Genomic DNA, 12,344 nt, shown 5'->3' on the forward strand with positions numbered 1-12,344 from the left:
AACGTTGAGTCTGGATGACTCTTTTGTCAAAAGCTTTTGTGAAAGAGTCATCCAGACTGGAAACATTAGCTCCCTTCTCTCTCCACAGAGACTGCCAGACTGCTGCGATTGTCCAGTATTTTCTGTTTTTGTTTCTGATTCTAGCATCTGCAGTAATTTGCTTTTATCCTATTTACAATAATTTGGCTTTGTGCCTTGTGAAAGACCGATTTCTCCAAACACATTTGTACCCCAGATAATACATGGTCCATTTCATATATAACATTATCTTATAATTACAAGAGTACCAGACAAATGTGTTATTTGCGTTACAAGGACAGCCTCAGTGCTTGCTAACAGTCCCGAGGGACAAGCTGGTGACTGCTCCATTTAATACAATATCCTGTATTTGCACAGTGCCGTTAACATCAAGTAACGCCCCAACATGCTGCTCAGGAACATTCTAAAACAAAGCAGCCAAATGAGGCGATACAAGGTCAGTGGGCAAAAGCTTGGTCAAAGATGTAGGTTTTATGGAGTGCCTGAAAGGAGGGGAAAAGAGAGATAGAGAGGCAGGGAGGGGGAGGGAAGATATTCCAGAGCTTAGGGACCAGACAACTGAAGGCACAGCCACCAATGGAGGAGCAATTACAATTGGGAATGCATAACAGGCCAGAATTAGAGGGGTGCAGATATCTCGGAGGGCTGTGGGGTTGCAGGAGAGTACAGAGCTAGGGAAGGGTGAGGCCGCAGCGGGATTTGAAAACAAATATGTGAATTATTGCCGTCCACCAACACTGCGAGAACGAACTGAAACACTGCAAGTGGTCTTGTCAGGTAAGGAGAAAGAAGCAGTAGAATAAGTTACTCCACTTTGTCCACAACAGCAGACCCAGAGGACACAACCTGGGCCCTAAGCAGGGATAAATTCAAAACTAATCTGCAGACATATTGACTGGAATTTCACCAATAGGCCAGTTGCCCACCTCTTGGATCAAAATTGGGACCCGTCTCTCCGTGGGCGGGTGACAGGACCCAGGGCAGCATTTTACTGCCAATTAATTGGCCACCCTTGCCCAATCAAGTATCGTAGCCAATTAGAAGGCCAGAAGCTTGGCAGCACCACCGTTAAGAGGTGGCCATTGCTGGGTTTGCAGGAAGAAGGAGAGGGCGCAGTCATGCCAGGACACCCTTACAGCCAAGGGAAGTCATTTTTTAAAAACACTACATCATCATAATTCACCGCCACAGTAGAGTTCACTATCTAAAAGCTGTGGTGGAAACTAATTCAAAAGTAGGAATTGGACATATACTTGAAAAATAAATCTTTGCAGGGCTAAGGACCTAACAGATCACTCTGGCACAAGGGTTGATTGGTCTATTTATATACTATATGATTCTATGATTTATCGGACAGGGTCCCTATAGGGAGACAATGACATTTCCTGTGATATTTAAAAGCACTAGAACTAGAACTTACAAATGAAATAGAGAGAGGAGTTATAACCTGAAACTGAGACAGAAGATCACTTCCCCCCTCCTCCACTTCTCCCAATGGCCTCATACTTAATCAGTATTGAGCCACACATCCCAAAAGATCCCACACTAAATTCCCCAACCAATGGAATTGTCTTGATTAAGTGGTCTTGTCCTCAACAAATGCTATCCATTCTATTGTCTTCTGAGGTCCTTAAAGACATTTCTGGTTTGTTTAGTTATTTTGAAGAAAGCTTACTTAAGGTTGACTAAGCTGCAGTTGGGTCTGGTTATAAAGGATTGCTAGGGATGCCGAATATGAAGCTGTACCAGTTAGCTTCCCATATACGTGAATGGGTTAGGGGTGACCTTTCCTCCAAGTGGCTTGATGCTGAAGTTGACCAGTCCTTGTACTCCTTTCAATCACTTTTATTATTTAGGGACCCTAAGGTGGGGTCAGACAAGTGTGGTAATCCTATTGTTATTAACATTCTTAAAGGCATGGTGGATGGTCTGTGAGTTAACAGGGAAGATTTAATTTAACTTCCATCCTTTTTCCAATTCAGGGTATTCCAATTTCTCGGCCGGGTCTTCATGGAGCATAGTTTCGATATTAGGAGGGGTAGAGGGGTCTGTAGACATGGGGACGTGTTTGACGGTGCTACCCTGTTATCTTTTGAGCAACTGTGTCAATGGTTTGATATTCTGAAATGCTCCTTTTTGGATATCTGCAACTTAGGGATTTTATCCACAGTAAGGCAATTCTTCTCTTTGATGCCAAGATTTCGCGGGATTAAAAATCCTACTTTCTGTGCAGCCCTGCACTGCTTTAGGCCCTGTGTCCAGATTAAAGCCTATTGGTTGAATGTTCTTAAAGAGCTTGAGAGGATCTTTGATACTTCGATCCTTTGCATTTGATACTGGGTCTTCCAGAGCAAAAGATTGATGATGCAAATGGGAAAAGGCTGTACAATATCCTAACATTTGCAGCACGGAAGAATGTCCTTTGGTCATGGGTTAGTGATAAGCCTCCTTCAATTCGGAATTGGCAATAAATCATTCCGGAATGTATACCAATGAAATTTTTCACTTGTTTACTTTGAGCTAAATCGGATACATTCTGTAAGTTTGGGACCCTTATCTTAAATTTCTGGGCTCCCCCTTGTCTAATTTACTCCTGCAAGGTTTTCCATAAATTCTGTAGCTCTGTCGCCGTTATCTTGTGAACTTGGTTGTGCACCACTGAGCTGATTATGGCTGTTTCTGGTTATCCTGATACCTCCCTATCCGCTGATATAGTCTTTCATTACTTGTGTGGTGGACGGTGCTGAACACAATCAATAATCCAAACCAACTGTGTTGATCATCGTGAGTTCTCAGTGCTGATAATTGGTCTCAGAATTACTGGGCTAAAGAGGGAGGGGGAGAGGAGCTGGGATCTGCCATTGGCTTTTATTTCTAATCACTGTCCGCTTATCCTTGCTGGAAAGTGATTCTATGCACAAATCAGGTGGCCACAGGAATAAAAATAAATAAATAAATAATCTTTATTGTCACAAGTAGGCTTGCATAACACTGCAATGAAGTTACTGTGAAAAGCCCTTAGTCGCCACATTCCGCACCTGTTCGGGTACACAGAGGGAGAATTCAGAATTCTCCGCTGGTCCGGAATGGGCTCAGATGTGCATCAAAGAGCCCAGTGATGCACAACACACAGACTCCAGCAGCAAAACGGAATAGATTTTTTGAAAAATCAGACTCAAAGGTGGCCAACACACACAGAACCAGCCTAAGAACCCTCAAAACAGACTGGAAAATAAAGGGGAGTCGGTATTTGTGGTTCACTAATGAAGGAATAGGCGTCGGCACCTTTGTAACAGCCAATTTACCCATCTGCAATGCAGTAGAAGGCAGAGTATGCTAACGCCCACTCAGTTTTCCAGCAGTGGAACACCCAACACTGTTCACAACCAATTCAAATGGCCACAGTGGACATACTTCAAACAATAGAAAAATGCAGTTCAATAAAATTACTTCATTAAAATATTTTGAAACTTAACACCAAATGAATACAAACTGAAAGTAAACATGTAATTATCTGAAAATGTTGACATTTATCAAAGGTTGCCAGTCAGGACTCCTAATGGTAAAGCCTTGAGAAGAAGTATTATCACTTTAATCGCTGAATCATGTCAGAATTATCGATGTATTGAAAGCAAGCTGCACTGGAGATTGATCTTCCTAGTTCAGATCTGTGCTGTTGGAGCTGTTTTTTTGATTGAGCAATTGTACTAGTCATGTTTGGAAAATCAAAGTGAGCCCATGGGTTTTAACCAAGGGAGGGAGAGAAGGGGGCAGCACTAACTCAACATTGCAAATGCCTGCAATGGACCTAGATTAAATCAATAAGCAGTCAACACAGAGCGAGAGAGAATTCAGCCCCGTTGATTATATGATTGGCCATGATAGGGTGGATTCTCGCCAGAAAGTACTTAATGGAGAAAATGTTGGACTCCAACTTCCCTGAAAACAGGTCTCATGTGAATCTCAATCATGTGCAGCATTAATTTCAAGCAGTGTAACGAACACTCACTGATTCTTCCCCACCTACGCAAGAAATACCAATCCCACTGAGAACACGGTCATCAGGAGTTCATCCTTCCAACGAAGCACAGAGCCTTGGGTTTCATCCATATATTTACTGGCTCTTTTCACAGTTGAAGAGAGATAATTATGTTAACAAACCGCCTTCGATAAAACAATACTTTGTATTTGAATGGACAAATTAATATTTTACCCAAAACACATTCCCAAAAGTCAATGAGGATCACGATCAATCACGATCACACGCACACACCCATGGCATTCCCCTGCACCACAGATTCACAACAGCATTGCAAAAGGTTACCAATCTGTCCTTTGGCCAATAGCAAGTGCATAGCCTCAAGAGACCACAAACAAGAGAGAATTATTTTCAAAATTATCCCAAAATTCAAGCAACGTCTTGGAACTCACATGTGCACCGATCCAGGTCTTTAGGCCTCCAAATGGAGCAGCATAGTCGCTGGCCCACACCATGTCACTTGGCTATGAGCTATTTGTTAGTTGCCAACCCATTTAATGGCAGTAACAGCTGCAGCAGAACTGAACAGTTTATTCAAGACAGTAAAGTTGTAAAGAAAGCAGAGGGAGAAGAAAAAAAGTGTAGCACATTGGAAAGTTGCAATGTTTAAGAAAAAAACAAATAGACTTCTAGATACCAAATGTGTCAAGGGGTATGGGGAGAGAACGGGATTGTGGCATTGAGATAGAGGGTCCGCCCCGATCATTCTGAATGGCAGAATGGCTCAAATGACCACACCTGCTGCCATTTTCTACGTTTAGCAAAGTGTTTCAAAATGCTTACCTTCGCAACTCCGATGTGGTCTTTTTTAAAAGTCTCCAAGGGTTTAATTAACATGTTACTGGAATTCTGAATCTGTAACAAAGGCAAGTGATAAATAAATTCAGAGTTCACAATCTTTCTGAACCTTAGCCTCAAGATCAGGACAAACAGATATAGACAGACGTCCATCGCAACTTAGCCTCAAGATCAGGACAAACAGATATAGACAGACGTCCATCGCAACTTAGCCTCAAGATCAGGACAAAGAGATATAGACAGACATCCATCGCAACTTACTGATCCAATCTCTGCTTGGAAAAGGATAGCAAAACAAAAAAAATCAACCTATCAGGATCGAGATAAACCTGAAAAATCTACAGAGATCAGAATAGGGGAATAACATTATGGGGAAAAACTCAATTTTGTAAAAGGAAAGGCCACACCGGTTAATGTGTTTGAAGTATTCCCCAGTCAATCAGATTGATCACAACTGACTGTTTCCAACCTGTGATGCTGTGCGCCAAGTTATAAAACAAAAAAGCAGTTGTAGCTTCTTTCTTTATTTCACATTACCTGCATTCATTTATTTTCTCACTAACCAACACACACACTCACACAAAAAAAAAGAGGAAAAAACAATTATCAGCCGAATATAAAGCAATATCTAGCTGGGGGAGATCTTCTCTTGAGAAGAAAGATACTGTCCAGCACCACAAGGCAGGGGAAATATAGAAACACACATCGTCTTTATTAGAAACTGAGTTTCAAATATAATAAAGTAATGGGGCGCAATCAGACAGCGCCATTAAACATAGGAACAGGAGTAACATATTTGGCTCTTTTAGCCTTCTCCAAATTCAATAAGATCATTAAGATCGTGGCTGATCAAGTGGTGGTCTCAGCTTCACTTTCCAGTAGGCCCCCCATAACCCTCAACTCCTTGCCCAACAGAAATCTGTCCCAGCCTTGCCACAACAAGTTAAAAGCCCCAAGTGAGCAGTGTCGGACTGGGGATATTCAGTCCTACAATCGTCCATGTGCTGATAGATATGTCTACATCCTGTGATTAGTCCATGAACATTTATTTAGTGGTTACAAAAAAAAAGATTGTGGTTAAAGAAAAAGAAAAAATTTCAAACTTACAACAAGGAATAAATTGGACAGTGAATTAACTAAAATACTCGAATTTTAAAATCCTTTATTCCCTCATTGGAAAGCTGTGACCAACAAGATGATCCACACCTTGAGCATAGATTTTTTTAAACCAAGGATTTGTTTCATCCCATATGTAAGAGCAGTTTAACGTAATGCACTAACTCAACATTGCATTGAAACATTTACTGAAACAATTAGGGGCTGGTTTAGCACAGTGGGCTAAACAGCTGGCTTGTAATGCAGAACAAGGCCAGTAGCGTGGATTCAATTCCCGTACCAGCCTCCCCGAACAGGCGCTGGAATGTGGCGACTAGGGGCTTTTCACAGTAACTTCATTGAAGCCTACTTGTGACAATAAGCGATTATTATTATTAAAACATCATATGACTGTCAAAAATTACATATCCTGCTAGTGCTGGAAGATCTAGGCGGCAAACATATTTGTAAACTTGCAAAACTTGCTTCAGATGCAAAATCCTGATTCAAAACCTTCTATTGCACAGTATTTCTCTTGCCTTGCCTCCCAAACTGATTTATTCCCTCAGAAATAGTCCAGCCCTGGTTGGACAAATATCCAACACGTCAAACATCTTCCCTGAGCCCAGTGTTAACAGGTCCTGCAGAAAAACATCAACCCAACTCCCTCTCTCTTGCCACCTGCCACCAGGCGTATTAGAAGGATGTACAGGCTGTTAAGCAACCCGTTTGGCCAGGTTCTGAATGTATCATCAAGTCCCGAAGTGGGACTTGAACCAAGAATTTCTGGCCCAGAGGTAGGGGCGCAACCCACTGTGCCACAAGACCTCCGCCACCTTTCCCCACATACTTTAATACCTTTGCTTCCAAAAAGCTAGTAATTGTGGATTTAAAGTGAACAATTAATCCTGCATAAATTACCATTTTTGAAGAGAATTCCAAACTTCTACTTCTACTTTGTATGTAGAAGTGTCTCTTAATTTCACTCCTGAAAAGTCTGGCTCTAATTTTTGAAGACTATGATCAGAATTTTCTGGCCGTTCGGTGGCGGCGGCATTCTCTGGTCCCACAGGCAGCGCACTCCCGCCCGCAGGTTTGCCGGTGGCTTCAATGTGAATTCCCATTGACTGCGTCAGGAGCAGAGAATCCCGCCGTCAGCAAACATCACACCTCCTCCCGCTGCCGAGAAACACGTGGCTGTGAGGCCGGAGAATCCAGTCCTAGATCTCCTGCACCTGGGCTCCCCAACCAACAGAAATAGGGGGCAATCAAGCTGCCCTGCTCACCACAGGCACAAATCCCATCATCGGCGCTAAATCTCACGAGGGGGCCAAAACAGAATTTTCACAAACAAACGGTGAGGGCATGAACCCAGTTTCTATGAATTTAGATACATTTTAATAAAAGTAAAGCAGTGTGTGCCGCAGCGTCCACCCAAGATGAATCCACCCCACCCTCCCTGGCAGCGTGACGTCGTGCCAGTGCTGGTATTCAAAAGCAAAATCTCTTCATGATGATTATGCCAGAGGCACGAAGGTACTGGAGGCCCCATTAGTGGAGGGACAAGGCCAGGCATTGCCCTCTGGCAGCCCTGGGAATATTCCGCCCATAATTTCTCTGTGTAACATACCTGTTCCCCTTATCTTGAATCAATCCGCATTTCTTTAGTAACTAAAACTTGAAATTAAGGGCTGAATTGTATGTAGCGCTGTGGCCCCCCGTTGCTTGCTGAGCCAATTCGGAGGGCAGTTAAGAGTTACCCACATTGCTGTGGGTCTGGAGTCACATGTAAACCAGAAGAGGCAAGGACGGCAGGTTTCATTCCCAGTGAACCAGAGAGGTATTGAACATCACAGTGGGAAAGGTTTTGGAAACACCGATATACTGACTTCAGTACAGGATGATTTGCACTGACTAGTTGTCTGTAATTATTAATGGTTAATGAACGATAATGTATGAAAAGATAGGATTTGATTGCTCGGTTTTCTGATGGTTACTCATTTTTCGCTGGTTCCTTAGGTTCATTCATTCGGACGGAATTGTAAATGTGGAACTTGTATTTGCACCAATGACTATGTTATTTCCTGACAGATATTTTCTGTAACACATTAGGCCAGAATTTGCAGTCAAGTAACAGCAAGGCTAAGGGTGCTCCCTGTTATCTATGGATATACGGTACAGCATCTTCAGGCAAGAACCATAGGAATGGTTAAAAGTCAGTGTCCAAAAGTTGCTGTCCCAGTAGCATCACTCCAATGTTGCCTTTCCGAAAACAGTGGCCTGAATTCCCTGCCTCCTGGCGTTGCCAGCTAGAATTACGATCAGACGGAGAATAGCAGGTAATGTAAAAATCACAATATGCGTCCGATGTTGATTGCACTGGCGGTTTTAGCAAAGTTCGCACCCCATTCGCGTGGATTTAAATCTCATTAGCATGTTGGACACAAGTATGCTCCACCCCTTTGGGATGCTCCACCCCCATTTAGGCAGGAGTCAGATGGACACGAATTGGTGGAAGTATTTACAAACGGGGCCTGGACGCCATGGCCATTGAGGGAGAACGAGAAGGTAAAGAAACTCAAACTCTCAAAACGTGTTGGGCTTGCTGGGGGTGGCTTGGCACAGACCGTCAATTGCTGCAGTAGGTGATTAAACGCACCCCTGGTACTACCTACAGGCTCCTGGCTGTTCACACTGCGTCCTGTAAATGCTCAGTGAGCCTCTGGTGATGTGGGAGGCCATCCTGGCCACCCCTTTGGAAACCCTCATACCCCAGCAGTATCGTCAAGGGATGGTGTGGCCATCGCCGGCTCCCCCAGGTTTTGCCACTCCTCAAAAGCCCAGCCCCACTGTAGAGGAAGCAGGTGATTAGCAGAGCTCACCCCAGCCATAAGGCATCACCTGAGGAAGGAGCAGTGCTCCGAAAGCTAGTGTTTGAAACAAACCTGTTGGACTTTAACTTAGTGTTGTAAGACTTCTTACTGTGCTCACCCCAGTCCAACGCCGGCATCTCCACATCATAGGGCATCTGCACAGTGATCTTTGGAACCCTCCCTGGCACACTTCCCCTCTCAGGGCAGAGGCCTCAGCAGTGACACCCACACCTCAGGATAACGAGCTGTCTCCTTCTGGTGAGACTGGCAGCACTGACGGTCTCTGCCACCTCCTCACTGGTCTATCCAGGGGAAGAGGATGTCCTTCCTCTCCCCAATGACATCGGGCAGTTGGTCCACTTCAAATCCGGAGAGGTGGGGGGCGGGGCCTGAGTCATCTTTGGGCTGGAATGAGAGTGTGTCAGGATTGGGGCGTTTACAAGCAGCTCCAGCTTGCCAAGCGTGAGTTCTGGCCCCAGGGGAACCGCCGCCAGCAAGGATGGAAATTGCTTCCAAGTCACGCCAGCGGGAAGGCACATTGCACGCTATTCAGTTCCAGCCTTACTCACTCTACCAAACGGAGTATTTCTGGCTATTTTATTTGAAACAAAGGAACTTTCTGCATTTGTCCATTAAGTTCACCCAGAAATCCAAGTCTTGTCATTACAAGTACACAAAACCTTCCAGCAACATGGTGGGTGGGATTTACCACGCTCCCGTGGTGTGTCGCGGCAGAGAAAAGTGCCCAGTCATTGGCTGGCAGTGAGATCTTGTTAACGGGGCTTTGCATTTTATGCACACCTCACCGGGAAATCCACAGCGGGGGACTGCCATCAGCAGCAACAGAAGATCCTGTCAGTGAGAACATCCGGAACATTCCAGCCGATAGATGTGGGTGATTGCCCATCAACCTCTCTGGCATCGAAATGCAACTATTAAAAATGTAGATTTTAATTCCTTAACGTTTTTTGATTTTTTTGGAGCGATTTTAAAAATGCCAATTTTATTTTTTTCTCTCTTACTTTTCCTTGGTCTTTTTACTCTCTCCAAATCCAATCTTTTTTTCCGTCTCCATTTCTCTTTCTGTGCCTGATGTGGAGATGCCAGCATTGGACTGGGGTGAGCACAGTAAGAAGTCTTACAACACCAGGTTAAAGTCCAACAGGTTTGTTTCAAATCACTAGCTTTCGGAGCACTACTCCTTCCTCAGGTGAATGAAGCGGTATGTTCCAGAAACATATATACACACACAAAGTCAAAGATGCAAGACAATGCTTAGAATGCGAGCATTTGCAGGTAATGAAGTCTTTACAGATCCAGAGATACGGGTAACCCCAGGTTAAAGAGGTGTGAATTGTCTCAAGCCAGGACAATTGGTAGGATTTTGCAAGCCCAGGCCAGATGGTGGGGGATGAATGTAATGCGATATGAATCCAAGATGCCGGTTGAGGCCGTACTCATGTGTGCGGAACTTGGCTATAAGTTTCTGCTCGGCAATTTTGCATTGTCGCTCGTCCTGAAGGCCACCTTGGAGAACGCTTACCCGGAGATCAGAGGGTGAATGCCCTTGACTGCTGAAGTGTTCCCCGACTGGAAGGGAACTGCCTTGCGATTGTCGCGCGATGTCCGTTCATCCGTTGTCGCAGTGTCTGCATGGTCTTGCCAATGTACCACGCTTCGGGACATCCTTTCCTGCAGCGTTTGAGGTAGACAACGTTGGCCGAGTCGCATGAGTATGTACCGCGTACCTGGTGGGTGGTGTTCTCCCGTGTAATGGTGGTATCCATTTCGATGATCTGGCACGTCTTGCAGAGATTGCATGGCAGGGTTGTGTGGTGTCGTGGTCACTGTTCTGAAGGCTGGGTAGTTTGCTGCAAACGATGTTTGTTTGAGGTTGCGCGGATGTTTGAAGGCAAGTAGTGGGGGTGTGGGGATGACCTTGGCATAGTCTTACAAATTTGATTTTGTCTATATATATGTTTCTGGAACATACCTCTTCATTCACCTGAGGAAGGAGCAATGCTCCGAAAGCAAGTGATTTGAAACAAACCTGTTGGACTTTAACCTGGTGTTGTAAGACTTCTTACTGTACCTGATTTGACATTGAATTCATCTCCTTCATTTGTCCCCTTTCTCAGTCTTTTCTGTGTTTTCTCTCCCCAATCCTGAATTCCTATTTGGCAAAAGAGAGAGCCTTTTGATTGCTCGATCACTCAGATCCAAGGTGCCCTCTTTCACTGCCACACTGATATCATTCTGACCTCCAGCAACTTTGGGGGCAGGCATTTTTTGAATGAAAGGTTGCAAGAGCAGCTGCTGGTCAAAGTTCTGCAGCAAACTCTGGCCCTGAACATTTTCATGATCACACCACCAAATTTTGGTAATACAGAGCTTGTATATTACTGAAAAGAGAGATAGAGACGAGTTGTCAAATATTTTCATCTTGCAGTCATCAGGACAAGGACAATAATACCAAAGTTCAAACAAGCAACCACAGCCATTTATAATACAGGAAAGTAGTTCGTGGAATGTTGGACAAGACGTTGTCATGGAGACAGCAACTGGATCTAACACTCCCAATGTGTCCGGACAATTCAAAAAAGACGCAAGGCTTGAATTTATTTGTTTTTGTACAGAGACCGGGTCCCTGTGTATAAATGTATATCACTTCTAGTAGGCATAGACTTCAGGAGTTCGACTGACCACCTTCAGGCAGTTGCGAGTGCAGCTATTAGTGTACTCAGGAGTTTTCAGCAAGTGCTGCCAATCATAGAATCACATCTGACAGCAAAAGTTTCTCCTGGGTTTTGCAAGCATGAGACATAGTTTCCCGTTGTTTTCTCCGTGACAATGCCTTGACAATTTGCCAACCAATCAGCACCATTTTTTCCTGTAGTCTAAATTGTTCTGATCGTTTGAAATGTGGCATTCTTGCATTTGTCCTGATGAGCTTACGACGCAAGCCTTCGACAACGCGCTTCTCTTTTCGACAATCTGCAGACAAATCTTTTAGTGGATGGGGTTTTCCAGGATCACCCGGACCCGCCAATGGCGACCCCCTGCCATGGGAGCCCCGATGGCGGAGGGTTTGAACAACGGGAAACCCCAGTGACAGTGACGGGACCAGAAGATCATGCTGCCGGTCAAAGGCAGACCATCTTACCGTTGCAGTACATGCCGCAGGGAGCAGGGGGGGGGGGGGGGGGGGGGGGGGTGGAAACCCACCCTCTTATCTTTTTTTAAAAAATGAAGTACTACCTAGCGTTTGGAGAAAACCAGGGATTTACAAATTGCTACCAATCTATAGAATACATTTCCCCAGCAACAGAAATTGATCGCACTAACCCCAGAATCTGCCACGGGCATGGATATCTAACAGATCAGTATTCCCTGATTGAGAGATTAAATGATCCCTGCAACATACACTGTGGCACATACATGGATCAGGGAAGTAATCAATTTGTGGGCTAATTTAGATAACCTTCGACATGCCGCATCTT

At 44.4% G+C, this 12,344-nt stretch overlaps 1 protein-coding gene across 1 annotated transcript in view; it reads right to left on the minus strand.

Annotated features, from left to right (window-relative positions):
• Positions 1 to 12,344, minus strand: part of ophn1 (oligophrenin 1) — a 230,177-nt gene that overhangs the window by 134,614 nt on the left and 83,219 nt on the right. The window contains exon 4 of the mRNA XM_072505810.1: positions 4,862 to 4,933. Coding sequence (XP_072361911.1) covers positions 4,862 to 4,933 — 72 coding nt within the window. The remainder of the gene's footprint in view (positions 1 to 4,861; positions 4,934 to 12,344) is intronic.

Source organism: Scyliorhinus torazame, chromosome 5 (assembly GCF_047496885.1).
Source record: "Scyliorhinus torazame isolate Kashiwa2021f chromosome 5, sScyTor2.1, whole genome shotgun sequence".
NCBI lineage: Eukaryota > Metazoa > Chordata > Chondrichthyes > Carcharhiniformes > Scyliorhinidae > Scyliorhinus > Scyliorhinus torazame.